This window comes from Ananas comosus, linkage group 16 (genome assembly GCF_001540865.1).
Source record: "Ananas comosus cultivar F153 linkage group 16, ASM154086v1, whole genome shotgun sequence".
Lineage (NCBI taxonomy): Eukaryota > Viridiplantae > Streptophyta > Magnoliopsida > Poales > Bromeliaceae > Ananas > Ananas comosus.
This window is the reverse complement of record NC_033636.1, coordinates 7,747,327-7,764,984: the sequence shown is the minus strand read 5'-3', so window position 1 is coordinate 7,764,984 and position 17,658 is coordinate 7,747,327. Positions and strand designations below refer to the sequence as shown.

The following is a 17,658-nucleotide window of genomic DNA, read 5'->3' as shown; positions in this document are numbered from 1 at the left end:
ATATATTATATATATAATATAAAATCTATTTGAGTTTAGGTCCAATTTAGATAATGGTTGGGTATAGACAAAATTCATAATCGAACTCAAATTCATAATAGACAAAATTCATAATCAAATTTTTAATTTTTATACTCATATACGAAATCATATTTATTTACTATCAGATAAATCAAGTCCGTTCGAATTCAAGCTTTGATACATTTTTTGGTATCCGTAACCGGTGATATCCCTACAATAACTAGTTTTGTACTTGAGTACGTAAACCCTAAATTTGATCTCGCCCGCTAAAATTGGGCCCAATTTGTAATAGGCCCATCCGTCTCATATTTTAAATTCATAATTTAGTATTTTTAAATATTATACATCTAAAAATATAAAGTAAAAAGATATTATCACGCCCATATTAAATACTTTAAAAAATTAATAATTCATTAAAAACAATAAATATTTTAAAATTTTAAAATTTTTACAAAAAAAAAAAAAATCTCCGTAATATGGTTTACGGCTGAGGCGCACCGTGCACCGAGTGCATGCACCAGATCTCTCTCGTTCTCGTCCCCTCCCCCATTCCACCCCTTTTCCTCTTCTGCTCCCCTCTTCCCTCTCTCTCTCTCTCTCTCCCTCTCTCTCCGGTCTAGGGCTCCCTTGCAACCCTAACCCTAACCCTAACCCGAAATTCCGCTCCTTCCTCCTCCTCCTCCTCCTCCTTCCACCTCCGAAACCCTAGATCCCGCCGCTGCAGCCGCGGCCATGTCGTCCGTCTCCGTCGCGGCGGAGTGGGAGCAGCTCCACGACCGCTTCTACCGGAAGCCGGAGCTCTACAGCCTCCAGTGGGGCGGTGCCCGGATGGACCTCGCCCGCCACCGCGTCGCCTGCGCGCCATTCGGCGGCCCCGTGGCCGCCATCCGCGACGACTCCAAGATCGTCCAGCTCTTCGCCGAGTCCGCGCGCCGCAAGCTCCTCATCTTCTCCTCCTCCGGCCACCCACTCGCCTCCGCCGCCTGGGACCGCCCCGGCGGCCGCCTCGTCGGCATGGCCTGGTCCGACGACCTCCTCCTCCACTGCCTCGTCCAGGACGGCTCCCTCTACCGCTACAACATCCGCGCCGAGCTCGTCGGCCCCCCAGTCTCCCTCGGCAAGGAGTGCTTCGAGCAGGGCGTCGCCGAATGCGTCTTCTGGGGCAACGGCGTCGTCGCCATCACCGAAAGCAACCAGATCTTCTGCGTCCCCGACTTCAAGAACCCCAGGCCGTGCAAGCTCGCCGACCCCGGGATCGACGAGTTCCCGCTGTGCGTCGCCGTCATCGAGCCCCAGTACACGATGTCCGGCGCTGTGGAGGTGCTCCTGGGGGTCGGGGATTACGTGCTCGCCGTGGAGGAGGACGGGGTGCAGCAGCTCGGGGTCGGGATCGGGCCGCTGCAGAGGATGGCCGTCTCGCAGAACGGCAAGTACCTGGCGACGTTCACGCACGACGGGCGGCTTCTCGTCATCCCCACTGATTTCTCCAGGATCATATTCGAGTACACCTGCGAGGTTTGTGCGGTTAAGATTCACAATTCTGCTGCGAAATTCATCTTCTTGGACGCATTCATCTGTTTTATTTTTATTTTCAGCAGTCCTAAATTGGGAATCGTAGGATAATTTTCGTGTACATCGCCAATTAGTTTTCTCTATAAAAAATCCTGCTTTTGTTAAATAAAGAGGAAAATGGAAATAGTGGGAAAATTAGAATGTTGATGCAATCCTCTAGGAGAACATTAGGTCGATTGTTATGTATCCTGTCAAAGAAGATTTTTGGGAAAAAAAAATAAACTGAATATGTATGAACTTCAGCTATCCCTAACAACTTTGCGTATTTGTGTAAACAACAGTAGTTGAGATGTTTGCTAATTTTGAATATACACAATAAGCGGTTTTCAAGGAACAAAATTTTTGTTACATTGGTGAAAGAGATGCAATGGCCTTCATTTCTTGCTCTTCATTCATTTCGTGCTTGCGTGCTTCAAGTAATTTGCGACTTCCGCAAAAATTTGTATTTCTTAGAGAGTTATCCTTCTCTTCCACATGTTTCCCTGTAGTGTTTTATTTTTGTTTATTGGAGCAATGCTAGATCATTTTAAGAACTTTGGAAATTTTGAACATTTCGGTAATATCTTGTAGTCAGCATTGCCTCCGGAACAAATAGCTTGGTGTGGGCTGGACAGTGTGCTTCTTTACTGGGATGAAATGCTTCTAATGGTTGGTCCCCATGGAGAACCAGTATGCTACTATTACGATGAACCTATAAAACTGATTCCAGAATGTGATGGAGTTAGAATTCTTTCAAATTCAAGCATGGAGTTCCTACAGAGAGTTCCTGATTCTACCGTATCAATTTTCGGTATAGGAAGCATGTCACCGGCAGCTTTGCTGTATGATGCTTTGGATCATTTTGACAAGCGCAGTGCTAAGGTATCTAATTATTTTCTTTTGTTCTAGAATTATATTATAAGTACTGTATTTGCTCAATTTAATATTCTGATTTGAAACATGGAGGTCTATCATTACTGAGTTTAGTGTTGGATTCTTTGGATAAGTTTGACAAGCACAGTTTTTTCAAGTTTTTTTTAATTTTTTTAAAAAATGTATTTTGTACTTATGTCTAATCATTTCTAGATTATCTAAATGTTCGTGATACAGAAATAAACTGCTTTTCAACCATATAATAGTGGATTGTACATTCGAGAACCCTCTGCCTGGGAACTAGGCATAAGATCTAAGGCCAGTTAGAAGACCCCTCTTTATCATCCCTAGGCCATTTTGTTGAATAAAGTGTCTTATTATGAGAAAGATATTTCTCCTGATTTCGTAATTCTTATATCTATTCTATATCTGGTGATATTTGACAGGCTGATGAGAACTTGCGATTGATTCACTCTTCGCTGCCTGAGGCAATAGAGGCTTGTATAGATGCTGCCGGGCATGAATTTGATATCTCCCGCCAGCGCACACTGCTTAGAGCTGCTAGTTATGGTCGGGCTTTCTGCAGGTTGTATTTTATGATGTCTTATAATAAGATGTTCTGTGCCTATTCTACTTATTTATTGTCAAGACTTCATTTCTTATTTTCTTTAGCTAGTTATGTCATTGTGATTATTCTAGTTCTAATAAAATTTTCAAACTAGTGTGCTTTCTTTCTTGTTCCAATCTCATTACATTTTAATGCATGTTATTCACTCAAGCAATCTTAAATATCTTATTTCAAGATTGTACACGTTTGTTCTTTTCACTAATATACTAAAAGAAACTGCTAATGTTGAGTACTTTTAAAGTTCAACAAGTTTGAAAATATACGTAATTTAACTCTTTATGCAATTTGAAATATGCTAATTTGTAGTTTACTCTCAGACTTAATTACTGAGTAAATTTCATTTATTTTGCACCAAAATGTTTGTAAATTTTATATTTATGAATTTAACTATGCAATCGTATGAGTAGTGGTGATGTTGTATGACTGTCATAGACTTTTGTTTGCCAGAGATGTTTTTCATATCTTATTTTCACTGGAAGATAGTTTACAGCACATTTGCCTTCAGAATTCTCTTTATTAATATGAGTATGCCCTTTATTTGCAGAACATATGCTCCATGGGTTTTTACTCGTATCTTTGAGGACTCCTAAATTTCTTAGCAGCTTATGTTTTCAATGTTTACACTGTTCTGTCCCTGCTTCACAATGCTTCTAGGATCTCTTAAGATTCAGATGCCTGGATACTTATGAGAGCTATAGGGACAGCCAGATAGTTTAAGAATGAAACTTATAGGAACAACTTGACAGTTTAAGAAGATATTATTATTGAAGCATCAGTACTGTTTTGATTCGCTAATGTCACTTTTAACAATCCTAATGTAACATAATGTCTTTGCCTTTATTACAGTTTGTTTCTTCAAAATATATTTACAAGTAAACAGTGTTATTAATTAATGTTGTTGGCTTTCTAAAGAAGAACTTGTTTGCATTATTCGTTCTTATTTCAGTTTTTTCTCTTTTCAAATGTCCTCTAATTAATATGGTTGTCTATTTGAGCGCAAAGGGTACTCTGTGGTTTTAGTAGAGTTTCAGTTCTAAAACTAGATTTTACTCAATTTTTAATGCTCAATTTGTGTGAATGAATGTCAAATCATTGACTTATTTTTTAAAACATCAGTTGGCGCTTCTATTCTAAAAATGTCTTTTTCATGATCGTATTGTCGAATCTAACTACCGTCTTTTGAGTTGCATTTTGTTTTCTTTACCTGACTATGTTGCATTTTGTTTTCTTTACCTGATTATTGTGTGTTGATAAAAAGCATGTACGCAAGTTCAATGTTGATGTTTACAGATTCTTATAGGTTACTAACATAGTTTATTAGAAAGAGCTACTTTATTAGAAAGAGCTACTTCTTTCTGATTGTGATCTTCGTAATGATATCCAGTTGGCTTTGGCAGTCAGTTTCCACGTGAGCGGTTTCAAGAAATGTGCAAAGTACTGAGAGTTTTAAATGCTGTTCGCAACCATGAAATCGGTACCCCTCTTAGCATCCAGCAATACAAGGTACATATCTTTTTGAGAGTATCGTTCTTTTACTGAGCATGCACATCTTGTTTATTTTCTTTTAATGGTGATATATATATATATATTTCAGATGCTCACTGCACCAGTTCTGATTGGCCGTTTGATTAATGCCAACCAACACCTTTTGGCTCTGCGAATATCCGAGTACCTTAAATTAAACCCGGTAATTTTCTCTCTGTTGGTCACTTGGTCTTGATTACTACAATCTTAACCTGGGGCTTTATAGCTGGAGAGAAAAGACTGTTTGCAGATTTATATAAATATTTCTGAAGCTTCCAAATCTTCTCTAGTTGGTCCTTTTAAAACTTTTAATATGTCTGTTTGGATACTAAATACAGGATATTCAATGAGTAGCAATATTAATTTGGCATCAACCTGTGAATTTTCTTTTGAACTGCTGTCATCTAGTTGTCATACTATTCACTCTAATTTGCTTGCTATACGGAGCGAAACCTCACTAACTGTAAAGATGACTACATGATCAAAGCCATTAGTACTTTTTTGTTGACATTTAACATTTCTAGTAAATAGGATCAATTTGGAAAAGGATATTATCTGTGACTACTAACTAGTTCTTCTTTCTTTTTGTCAAAAACTTGTGTAGGAGGTTGTTATTATGCATTGGGCTTGTGAGAAGATAACAGCATCACCTGCTATTCCCGATGCCGTCCTTCTTGAACAATTGCTTGACAAGGTTGGTAACTTCAATGCAGACTGTTATACATTCCATATTATTTCTTCTTACTATGGAGAGGTGGTGTCACAATTACAGCTCAAGTTATGCAAAGGCATATCCTATGCTGCAATAGCTGCTCATGCTGATAATAGTGGGAGACGAAAGTTAGCTGCAATGCTTGTTGACCATGAGTTGCAACCTTCGAAGCAGGCATGTTTAATTTGCAGACTATTGAATATTTTTTATGCATACATTTATGCATATTATGCACATGTTGATACCCTTAGGACAACAATACTGGGAAATTAGTTGAAACTTGTGACCAGACTATTGTGTTTCATATGCTCGGACATCTTATAGGAAAGAACGCCCTTGCTATGTTTATTAGCTTTATTCTCATATATTTCTTTGTAATAGACACTAATTAAGAACTAGAATTAGTTTTCGTCTGCATATGGTCCTGTATTACTTGACAATTGATGCCTTTAAACATGCCAAAATTGGACATTTACTCCTTTTTTTAATGGTCTTTATTTGTTCTACTCTTTTTTTCCTTCTTTTTTTCCTGTGGAGGTGCATCGCATTTAAGCAAACAGAATGAAAAATTCTGCAATAGATAGGGATTATCATATACTGTACTGTAAATTTCTATTTGCATGCTGGCCAGCTGGCTGGCTTGTTTTAATTAAGCTGTTCTTTTATCTGTTTAGTATTGTAGAATTTGGAAAATGAAATTTGGGTTAAATTCAAGAATTAATATTATGGCGAGATCACCACAACCTACGAGTATGATTTTATCCTTGCAAATTTGTAATATCGCTGGTAGATCATATTATTTTCTCCTCGTGCTGTCATGTGAATTTCTGATTCAAGTTTTGAGTATGCCATTAGCTGGTATCGTTGTTAAATATTGGCTTCATTTTTATTAGGTTCCTTTGCTGTTGAGTATTGGGGAGGAGGATACTGCCCTTGTAAAGGCAACTGAAAGTGGTGATACTGACCTTGTCTATCTTGTTCTTTTCCATATCTGGCAAACGGTATTGATGGGAAACTTTAAAAAATCTTAGATTTCAACTTGTAATGTATATATTATTAGGTTCTTCATGTTAATTCTGTCTTATTGTTGCAGAAACCCGCCCTGGATTTTTTTGGGACAATCAATGCAAGACCTTTGGCTCGTGATTTGTTTGTTACATATGCTAGGTACTTCGGAACTTTCTTACTGTATATGATTCTTCCTTCACCTCTGTTCATCTAAACTGTACTATCAAAAATCAGAAATCTTCAATTATGCTCTTCTTCTTTCCTCTTTGCAGATCTTATAAGCATGAATTTCTGAAGGACTTTTTCCTATCAACAGGCCGACTGCAAGTAGGTTGAATTAATTATAGAAATTTGATTGTTCATAATCATATATGTTTCCTCAAAACTATCATCATGTGTACTTCATGTGTGTGATTGATTTTTTATCCTATGTTTCTTTGTAGAATATTGGTTAAAGTAATTAATATTTCGTAGTTGTGAGTCACCAATCACCTTGGTTGATGCAGGTATGAATTGTCAAAATACTGTCTAGGCTATTTGAGTAGATTTGGCAGTGTAAGAAATAATTTCCTTATATTCTATCTTAGAGATCAAAGTTCCCTGCCGACCAATTTTCATGATTGTTATTCTATAAAAGAGTCCTATCTGTTCATCATTTTCTTGGTGGTGAGACATTCTTTTGGTCTCTGTTTGCCTCACCATAATGCTTCAAATATGTTTCATATTTGATTTCACACTTTCTATTTTTCTAATGTGCCTAGATACATATCTTTACTGTTAAAAGTTCTCTTGCTCATCGTGGCAGATGTCGGAAAACTCTTTCTGCTTTTGCTTTTAAATGAAATTTTCAACAGTTGTTACAAGGTCAAGAGATATGCATGTTTTGCACAGGATGTAGCTTTTCTTTTGTTAAAAGAGTCGTGGGAATTTGAAAAGAATCCAATGGCGAGCAGAGGATCTCCCCTCCATGGTCCACGTATAAGGCTTATAGAGCAGGCTCAGAAGCTTTTTTCTGAGACCAAGGAACACAACTTTGAAGCAAGAGCTGCTGAAGAGCAAGCAAAATTGCTGAGGTAGTGAGTGCAATTTTGTACAACAGATTATTGCTAATTCAACACTATCCGTGATTATTCTTTTCTGTATTTTCAACAGATTACAACATGAATTAGAAGTTTCTACAAAGCAGGCTATATTCATGGACTCAAGCATCAGTGATACGATTCGAACTTGCATTGTGCTTGGAAATCATCGAGCTGCAATGAAAGTGAAGACAGAATTCAAGGTTCTTGCAGATTCTTTGATTCAATGCCGCTAGGAAAGATAGGATTCCATTTTGTTAGTTTTTACTTTATGCACATTATTGTTTTATAGGTTTCCGAGAAGAGGTGGTACTGGCTTAAAGCATTTGCACTGGCTACAGTCAGGGACTGGGAAGGTCTTGAAAAATTTTCAAAAGAGAAAAGGCCCCCAGGTGGTGAGATAATCGTCTTTTTTTTTTCATCTAACTTGCACAGCTCATGCTTGAATTTCATTAGTTGACTTGAATTTTCTTTTTCCTTCGTCACTTTTGGATGTTGCTCTTCTATAGAAGGCCAATTTGCCAGTTGACCTTCATGCATCCTAGAAATCCATGCGAACTACACAGTTGAGATTCATAATTTGATGGATTAGTGTCTCCCCCAAATTGATGTAAACTCCTGTTTCCTTTCCCTAGATTGGTAATATGAAGCATAATTTGCCTTTTCAGTAAATTATGTTTTGTTCTGGCTTGTTAGATAATTAGTATCATAATCAATGATTTAAGGATAAAAGAATCTCAGTAATACAAAGCAGTTTGATTCATATAAGATTTGGAGAAATACACGGTGCAGGAAGATTTATCTCTTATTGCTTTCTTTTTCATCTACGTCTTATGGTGATTATTTATTTATGCATATCCGTGTGTTTTTGTTTAACAGGTTATAAGCCATTTGTGGAGGCATGCATTGAAGCTGATGAGAAAGCAGAAGCTCTCAAGTACATCCCGAAGCTTGCGGAACCTCGCGAAAGATCAGAGGTACACTTCTCACTCGATCAAATTAGCTGTTGTACATGCTAAAATAGAAAAAGACACTTTGATTCTTCTCCGCCCCGCCTTTAAGCTGATGCTGATCATATGGCACATTTTGGAAACATTGGTTGAATGGTTGGTTGGCTATGCAATCCGTCAAATTTATTGGAGTGCATTTACTGGCAAAAATCTCACGATAAAATATCTACCATTTCTAAAATAACAGTAATAATTCAAAAAAAAACTATTAGTACTTAGAAAACTAAAGATATTAATTCTATCTTGTTTTCCTGTTTCTGTTACTCCAAAAATGAAGCGACATAGAAGAAGTTATGCATGTATTTTTCTAGTCATATCATTTTTATATTATATACATATGTTTTTCCTGAATGCGCTAAGGGTCCGTTTGGTTCAACATAAAACCGTGGAAAATAATTTTCAGTCGAAAAAAATTTTCAGTGGAAAAGAAGTTTTACATTTTATAGTGTTTGGTTTGTAAGGAAAAAAAAAAAAAAGTAATTTTTCATCAACATTTGTTTGGTTGAAAGGAAAAAAAAAATCATATTTGTTTGGTTGAAAGGAAAAAAAAAACATATTTGTTTGGTTCGGTGGAAAAAAAATGAATGAAAAAAGTTTTCTACAACTCGAGTTTTTGTTTTCCGCTGAAAATCAGCAGAAAATGAAAACTTCAATATTTTTCCAAATAGGTAAAAACATTTTTACGGAAAAATATTTTTATGTCAAACCAAATAAGCGGAAAAGCATTTTTCATACCGAAATAATTTTTAGGTTTGTTTTACGCCGAACAAAACGCCCCCTAACTCTTTTGTTGTTTCTTTGTTTTTATTTTTCACTCTGGGGGGCGAATTGTGACTTTTTAGTCTTGCCGAGTATACCCTAGTTTTGACATTTGTGGCATTGTTTATTTCCGCCGACTTGATTACTAGCCTCTATTTGTTGCTTTAATTTACCCGATTTATACATAAACCAGGCGTACGCACGCATCGGCATGGCCAAGGAAGCTGCAGATGCTGCTTCTCAGGACAAAGATAGCGAACTGTTCGGTCGTCTGAAACAGACTTTGGCGCAGAACACCGCCACTTCCTCCATCTTCGACACACTGCGGGACCGACTCTCTTTCCAAGGAGTATACTGAGACTTCTTCCTAACAGAGGTTCGCTCTTGAATCTCATTAGTCTGTAAATTAGTCTAAACCTACTGTTTTTTTCCCCCCAATATATGGCAACTTTTTTGGTGCAAATATGATTTGGTTTTTTTTTTTAAAAAAAAATCTTTCCCCCTTTTTGGGAAGCTGTTGTAATTTTGCTGTAGAACAATTTCATTCTGTTTTATTATGAGGTGAGAATTTCCGCAGAATGCTGATTGGTTAAAAAGAGTGGCGCGTGCGCGCGCGCGTATTAACCCTCCTTGAACGTGCAGTGTTATTTGTGTAGAAGTGTGTTCATTAATAATAGCTTCTTGGACGGCTTTTTCTCCTGCTGATGATTTTATTTTGTTGAGGTTAAACGAAGGTTAAATTACACTTTTGGTCAAACTATGAGGCGCATGACACTTTGGTCTCTCAAAATTTTAATTAGTTGTAATTTGTTAGCTTGAACCGTGTGAATTAATTCAATCAAGTCTTAAAATTTTAATTTAGTTGGCTAAATATTAATAAATTAATGATGTACTATTGATGTGGAAGTATTGTAATTGATGATGTGATAATAATTTAGATTTTATATCATTTTTATATTATATTAAGAATTTGTTAATGTTTTAGTCTATTAAATCGGATTGTGAGACTTTGCAACGCTTTAAAAAGTTTGAGTTAAAAATTACAACGAAATAAAGTTTGATGAGCGTCACGCGACTCATTGTGGGGACCAAAAGTGTCATATACTCTTTTATTAACTTAACTGGAGTACATATTTAAGTATAATAATAGTTATAGTGCATGTGCGATGTACGTCACTTTTAATTAAATTAAATTTATATTTATATTTTTAAATTTAAATAGTTGTTGGTGGTATGAATTTATTTATCAATTAATTTTTTTTTCTAATTTTAATTTGTTTTCAAATAAGTTTTAAATTTTTTTTGGTGGGTATTAAATTTTATATTGGTGGGTATTAAATTTTTTTAGCCATATTCTATATTTCTGTGGCATGCCAAAATTTAATACCCGCCAATATTAAATCTATTATTTCACGTAAGAAAATTATAAATTAAATTTTAAATTATCAGATTGGCGGGTATTAAATTTATTAGCGGGTCTGATAGAAAGAAAATATTGAAAAAAAATGCGTAAATGATAAATTTAATTTATACTTAATTCAAAATTTAAAATTTAATTTTTGGATACTACCTGAAATTGGCAGGTATTATGTTTTAAAAAAATAATATTTAAGAAGTAGATAGTGTAGATAGTAAATTTAATTCACACTTAATTCAAAATTTAAAATATAATTTTTGATTACTACGTTATTTGCATGTTTAAACGCGAATAAATTTAATTTTACGTATTTCGTGAAACGCGTAGATTGGGAATAAATTTAATTTTACGTATTACGTGATTGGTGAAGATAAATATAATTTTACATATTACGTGGTTGGCGGGTAGAAGATAACGGATGTTGAGAGTATTTTTATCAATAAAATGTCAGATATTTTTATTTTTACTCGTTGGATGAGATTTAATGGCCAAAACTTAAAATGTATATTTAAGAATAAATTATTATTTGAAGAATTACTTGAAATGAGTGATTAAAAATTACTGGACATGAAAATAGTGGTAAGAAAAATAGAAATATTTTTTAAAAGAGAAAATTTAAAACTTACGATTTTACAAGTAGTATAAATAATGATGGGAAATGTTGCTGTCCGGAAGCAGGGTAGCTAATAGCAGATCCTGTTTTGGTAATTAAGGATTTTGAACTTTTGTTTTTCTTTTTTCTTTTTTTTAAGAGAAAAGGATTAAAAGATATAAGAGCGTGGACCAAAAAGGAGTAATGTAGGTAGTGGCGTGCCGGAATGGCCCACATTAGCAAGACCGAATCGTGACCAGCCCCCGACCCGGTTCCAAATCCAGGCCGGGCCGGGCCGGAGCTAAGAGGCATCCGGCCCAGTACAGCCCTTAGGCCCGGAAGGCACGGGCAGGGCCGTGCCGTGTACCAGCCTGTTAAAGTTTTTATTCTTCCATTTTTTAATAAAAATATGTAAAATTTCAAGCGTGAATAATAAACTATTTCTATTAATCAATTATCTAACTAAAATGGTTTACTAACTAATTAAGAAAATAAATTATTTTTATAATTAACTAATTAATTAATTAATGTATTAATTAACTAATATGTATATTTATTAATTTATTATAATATTCATAATTAATCAATTTATTAACTTACTGAATTATTTTTAATTAATATTTTGATGTTAATTAATTAGATAAAATATACTATTTATATTATTTTTAGAAACAATTCAATTTTCATCCAAATACAAAATTAATCTAGTTCCTTCTTTTACATCAATAAGCAGTTCTTGTACTCAAAACCCAAACACAGCTGTACTAAACAATTTATTTAATTTGTATACTTCTATTGTATTACTACAGATAATTATATCTGCAAACTTATTTTTACAAAACTTTATAGCTGAATTCAATAATTATTCCAATTAATTAAACCTATTTTAAATAATGAGAAAGTGTGGGAAAGTAATTGATGTTTTTTTTTTTTATACAAGAAAGTAATTAAGACAAGCATTTAGCCGAAAATGTAAATAAACACATGCGTACTTGAAAATCCATCATCTAGATATATGGCTCGGATTTAAATGTCACAATTTTTTTTGGATTCGAATTCATTTATTGTCAAGCACGAAGCACATAAGAAATCAAACTCCGCCTTACATACATATTGAATTTATATATCTGCACAGAATTCAAGTTGAATGAACAGAGGGAACAACATGCTCATTGGAGGTGCGCAGTTCGACGCCATTCGTAAAAGATTCACCATACATCTGTTCCTTTCGTCAGCCCTAGAAGAATCGCAATTGCGGCCAGAACAGCCTGTTTTGGACACATCAAAGTTTGCAATCAATAAAACACAGCTTCAAAACTCCCACCTTCCAAGTAAGAGACCATAGATTTTCAAGAAAAAAAGAAAAGAAAAAAAAAAAAAAAAGGAAAGTTGCGGTGAAAAAGTAGATTGGTTTACACGTGAACTGCGTGTCATTTGTTCCTAATGATCCTCCACTCCTTTCAGATATCAATTTTGTGATGTAGTATAACTTACCAACAATTCGACCGGCACTTTTTATAAGATTAAGGAGTTATGAACCAATTTCAAAAGAACTCGTAAAGCCATCTTCGACAGGTGTATCAGCCACATTAAACATACTAATTCTATTAGTCGTGAATCTAAATTAGGCATCCTCATGGTGCGAGTGGGTGGCTATGTGGTGTAAACTGCCATTTGTGCTGGTGGTGGTGGTGGTGGTGTTCGGTTGGTGCTATAAGACTCGCCACATCTGCACTTGCTTGCTAAATATGGGAGCAGAGTCAGCCATTCAGCCACTGAAGTAATGAATGCAAGCCAAAATTAGAACTTTGCAACCATGCTAAGCAAAGCATAGAATTCAGAAAGTTGATTGGCATTGCACCAGAGACACTACCAGATTAAGGCAAAACTGCAGCTACTTAGGGAAGCTAGTTCGAAGGATACACAGGATTGCACCCAGGAGTGTTTTTGAGGTTCATCAATAACTTCAAAGGACAGTAAAGTAGTGAAGTAAATATAACACGCCAACTGATTCCAATCTGATCCTCTTACCTTTGTAATCAGATTTTGGAATGACTATTCATATACCGAAAGAGAAATTACAAAAGCTTCTCTAGGTTGATTATATTTGGATGACCTTCTAAACTGCCATGCATCTGAATAAAACTAAATCCAAACAATATGTAATTTGCCTTTCTCATAAAACTGAGGAACTGAAGGACTTGCCTGCTATGACAATACTTTCTTGCCAGGTAAGAACCAAAATGATAAAATTTTTTGGATGTCACCGACAAGATCAATTAGATAACATGTTGATGAGTATAAGTTTTGTTGTTATTAATGTTCTCTTCTATTGTGTCTTGAGTTTGAGATCCAAGCCCAAAACAATAAAACACAGACCAACTTAATATGGTTTATTAAAATAAAAAACCTAGCTTAGATATTCAACAACAGAAAATCTAGCCGCCTGCTAGTACCAAAAAAATTTCATACCAGAAAATGATTTCAAGTTTCATGCTATCATATTACAAATGCTCTTCGGATTTCTGGTGGTATATTTCTTGAGTGTCGTATTAAAATGTATAATAAAAAGCACAAGATTCAAGTAACTAAATTTTATAAATGGAGCTACAGTCAAGTAAGAAATGAGATTAGAAAGCAAACTTCTCTCCGAACGGTGTTGCAGTCAACACAAGAAAAGTGTCAACAGTGAATATTTGTAGCAGTAAATAAACAGGTAATATAAAAGAGTAAGATAGTGAGGACTACTCACAGCAATAGTGCAAGCAACAAATCCTGGTTTCTCCCTGTAATCTACTCTGACACAAAGTAGGATGAAGGCTCCAACATACCAGGGAATAGCAGCTAGAAAGAAACCGATGATGAACCTACCGCAGCAAAAGAAATATGCATCAGATAGGGTATTGGCAGTGAAAAAGAAATGGAATTAATGCCTCAAATTGAACAAGAAGTGTGCAAAAGAAAAGTAGATTCTACAAATGAAAACAGAAATACAGCATGATTATGGTGTGGAAGGGATAGAAACTTACAGAAACCAGCCTATGCCAATGCCACAACAGGGAAGACGGGGCATTCTTAAAGGCCTTCCTTCAACAACAGCAACATAGCCTTGAACTAGCGAACAAGTCAAAAAAGTATTTCGTAAACAAATGAATCTTCATGGAGCCCTATTATAGTATAAAAGAAGATAGAAGAAATTGTTTAGCCCCAATACTAGTTCCTTCTACATGCCTCAACTTCGTATGTTTTAAAACATCAATACTCCTCAAAACCCAATAGAGTTTATCTGAATAACCAAATGCATGTTAAATATAAAGACACTACTCATAGCTTCCAGTTCTGTATACGACTCTAGGGCCTCCTCCAAGGTCTCCACTGCATGAACTTAAAATATAAATAATTGAAAAGTTATCCCAAATTCCTAAATTAAGATATTACTGATAAACATGGAATTCCTCAATACATCAGAAGAAGAGAATTTTTGGACATGCTTGACATCACCGTTAACTTTCTGCCTTTACATCTAGATTTTTGAACTGGGATCCAATACAGGAAACACAACTGATTTTATCTCCTAACTCCTTGCTCCAATAAATGGAAGTATAAGTAAAGTCATTTGTTATTGTCACCAGACAATTTTTTCTCATACCGTAGGCTTCGGACCATACAAATTACAATCGAGTTCCAGCCAACTATCTGCCAAAATTTGCACCACACAATTATTAGGCCCAAACCTTTTAACACTAACACTTAGTCACTTAGTTCTCCTTAAGACAACAATTTTCATCACCTTTGTGAGATGTTCATATACCGACTTGAACATCAAGTACACAGGCACAAGAAAACAGACCAATTCTGATCATAAGATTTAGATGCAAAATATGGCCATTGAATTGTTCGAAATTCACAATGGATTTTAAAGCAGGATAGAATAAAGAAAGGTCTGACAACTATTCAAATCAACAGTATTGACAGTGTGATAAGAATTGAACTTCATGCAAATAGTATAAACCCACCTAGCCCAAGGCATCCATTTACATGTACACAGTAATGTTAAGAGAAAGTGCATCGATGCGACCTAATAGATGCAAGAAAGGATAACCAAATTAACAAACTTTCCATTTTTTTTCACCGGAGACAAAATCCCCTAGTTAGGATAGACAACAATTTCAACAGAAAAAAATTGAATAAGGAGAATCTCATTCTCCGTTATTGGCTCCCCCACAAATCGAAACCATTTAATACAAATCAAATCATTCAATACAGTATTGAGATTCCGCTGAAAACATCTATATTGCTTCTGTATTGGAACGGTGCTTTAAGATTCAGGCACAGGGTGAATACCATGGCTCACCACACAACAACCCAAGAAAAGAACAGAAAATCTATCTAAAATGAGATGAAAACCTCCTGATATAAGGTTCACTGCTGATTTTTAAGCCCTAAATCCACAGATGCATAATCTGCACAGGACGAACACCAAAAAGTCACCAAATGGAAACACAAAAGCCTTATGATTTTCTCTAAAAGTATCTGAATCTCCTACTCAACGAATTGACATCCATTATATAGACGCAATACTCTGAATCTAACATCAGATACGACCTCGCCTGTTCCATTCAATTCTCCTTACGCTTTATCTTCTAAATTTCAAAATAAAATTGTCTAAAAAAAAAAAGAGGAGAGAAAACTGAATCAAAATTAAGCATATTACCAACGGTTTCAATTCAAACCAAAACGGAAATCTTAAACACGAACAACAAAACGAGCCATCAACTAATCGCAACAACTCAATCAATTAACAATGAATAGAAAGCTCAAGGATTCTAGGGTTTGATCCGGGAGCGACGATACCTGGCACGGCCTGATACCCATGGGCATAGTACGGCACGGCGTAGGCCGGGGGCGGCGCCGCCACCCCTGGCGGCGGCGCCGGCTGGGGGAAGCCGATCGCCGGGCGAGAGTAGTCGGGGACGCCGACGCCGCCCTGGAACGTGCCGTACTGGGCGCGCTGGGGCTGGGGATCGCTCGCCGCGGCGCCGCCGCGGCTCTTCGCGTCGTCTCCTCCGCTCATCCTCCTCCGCCCCTCCTCCGATCGAGAATGGAATAGGGTTAGGGTTTTGAGGAGTCGATTAGAACGGGGAGGGAAATGGATCCTTCGTCTTCGTCCTCGTCCAAGGGCCGTTCGAAATGGAGAGAGAGAGAGAGAGAAAGAGAGGGACGTGAAGGGGAATTTTCGAGAGCGATGGGGTCGGGATCGAGGCGAGGGGGATCGGATGTGGGTCTCGGATGGATAATTTATATACGACCGATTTTGATTGGACGGGGACGTGATCAGCTGGCAAGTACTGTGTGGCCCACCGAGAAGCATCGTAGAACTTTTGCAAATAAATACAATTGACTTTTGATCTTGACAATTGGATTCAATAAACTCACTTAAATATTTAATTATTTTTAATAGGACTAAATTACATAAATCTTCCTATCAAAACCTAATTTTTCACTTTTTTCTTATGCTATTTAAAAACCTACACTTTTCACTCTTGTAAAATGAAAAATGTTCACGGGGGTACGGTATGAAATGTGATTACAAAATGACAATTTTGTCTCTCACCATTTTCGTCTCCTCCCTCACTTGCTCATCCGCCGCCTCGATTGATTGCGGTTCGAGCTTCGATCAGCCGCGGTTCCTCTCTATTTCCTTCTCCTCCTGGACTCTCGTTGTCCCTCCATTTCAACGACAGTAGGGAGGAAATCGAGATGGGCGTGAATAGAAAGGTAGGAAAAGGCAACAAAGGTGAAGGCGAAGCGGCGGAGAAGGGCGAAAGGGTGTTTTTGGGCGTGGACGGAGATGTGGGCGAGGGCGAGGCAGTGAAGGAGGGCGAGGCGACGAGTCGAAGGAGGGCAAAGCACAGTAGAGAGGGTGAAGGGTATTTTTGGCATAAAAATATATTTTATAACGGAACCATAACGGATCACTAACGGTAGAGGATGAAGTAAATATTTTTCATTTTACAAGGGGGCAAAGTGTAGGTTTTTAAATGAGGTGAGGAAAAAGTGAAAAATCGATTTTTGACATAAATGTTTACTGTAATTTAGCCATTATTTTTTCCTTTACTAATTGAACAGCTATTTTATTAACTTTATTATATATAAAAAGAATATCACAAAACTACAAAATTCAAAGGGATCTATTTTTTCTATTCTAACACATTAAAAGTTAAAAATTAAGGACAGATTTATTTTATTATTCAAATTTGATGTTCAATTATCGAGAATAGAAGCAACAAATAGTAAAAAAAAATTCCTTTTTATTTTGAGTTATACAAAATTATTTACAAGGTATATGGTCAAAGTGGCTATTCAATAAGGAAAAATGCTTAAATAAAAATGCTTATTAAACTATTTGATAACGCTTGGAGCGTCTATTTATTTTTTTTTTCTAATTATTAAGTTTGATATTGAATAATTTAAAATTTTAAAA

General features: G+C 36.2%; 2 protein-coding genes across 4 annotated transcripts; one reads left to right on the top strand and one right to left on the bottom strand.

Moving 5' to 3' along the window:
• On the top strand, nucleotides 614-9,864 carry LOC109722329 (protein VACUOLELESS1). Of its 3 annotated transcripts, none has more exons than XR_002219447.1 (15): nucleotides 614-1,536; nucleotides 2,164-2,454; nucleotides 2,892-3,031; nucleotides 4,471-4,576; nucleotides 4,668-4,760; nucleotides 5,202-5,291; nucleotides 5,370-5,483; nucleotides 6,203-6,310; nucleotides 6,403-6,476; nucleotides 6,590-6,644; nucleotides 7,209-7,390; nucleotides 7,470-7,599; nucleotides 7,689-7,788; nucleotides 7,906-8,006; nucleotides 8,276-8,373. XR_002219447.1 is itself a non-coding variant. In XM_020250354.1 (15 exons), the coding sequence occupies exons 1-15, from the start codon at nucleotides 754-756 to the stop codon at nucleotides 9,521-9,523; spliced, it is 2,529 nt and encodes an 842-aa protein (XP_020105943.1). In that variant the 5' UTR covers nucleotides 615-753; the 3' UTR covers nucleotides 9,524-9,864. The 3 variants fall into 3 exon arrangements, 2 of the variants coding, with proteins under 2 accessions (XP_020105943.1, XP_020105942.1); XM_020250354.1 differs by lacking the exon at nucleotides 7,906-8,006 and adding an exon at nucleotides 9,359-9,864 and having other exon boundaries at nucleotides 615-1,536; XM_020250353.1 differs by lacking the exon at nucleotides 7,906-8,006 and adding an exon at nucleotides 9,359-9,864 and having other exon boundaries at nucleotides 615-1,536; nucleotides 7,689-7,791.
• LOC109722618 (60S ribosomal protein L18a-like protein) lies at nucleotides 12,164-16,426 on the bottom strand. Its single transcript, XM_020250712.1, has 4 exons — nucleotides 16,029-16,426; nucleotides 14,204-14,288; nucleotides 13,927-14,041; nucleotides 12,164-12,442 (listed from the first exon to the last, which is right to left on the bottom strand). The coding sequence occupies exons 1-4, from the start codon at nucleotides 16,246-16,248 to the stop codon at nucleotides 12,383-12,385; spliced, it is 480 nt and encodes a 159-aa protein (XP_020106301.1). The 5' UTR covers nucleotides 16,249-16,426; the 3' UTR covers nucleotides 12,164-12,382.

What these genes read in the sequence shown, in the direction of transcription:
- LOC109722329 (XM_020250353.1), top strand. Translation starts at nt 754, where the DNA reads ATGTCGTCCGTCTCCGTCGCGGCGGAGTGGGAGCAGCTCCACGACCGC. An exon ending in TTGAACAATTGCTTGACAAG is followed by an intron (nt 5,292 to 5,369) that starts GTTGGTAACTTC and finishes TCACAATTACAG; the next exon opens with CTCAAGTTATGCAAAGGCAT. An exon ending in GAGCAAGCAAAATTGCTGAG is followed by an intron (nt 7,391 to 7,469) that starts GTAGTGAGTGCA and finishes TATTTTCAACAG; the next exon opens with ATTACAACATGAATTAGAAG.
- LOC109722618 (XM_020250712.1), bottom strand. Translation starts at nt 16,248, where the DNA reads ATGAGCGGAGGAGACGACGCGAAGAGCCGCGGCGGCGCCGCGGCGAGC. An exon ending in ATTGGCATAGGCTGGTTTCT is followed by an intron (nt 14,042 to 14,203) that starts GTAAGTTTCTAT and finishes TTGCTGCGGTAG; the next exon opens with GTTCATCATCGGTTTCTTTC. An exon ending in TTGTTGCTTGCACTATTGCT is followed by an intron (nt 12,443 to 13,926) that starts GTGAGTAGTCCT and finishes TGTCCAAAACAG; the next exon opens with GCTGTTCTGGCCGCAATTGC.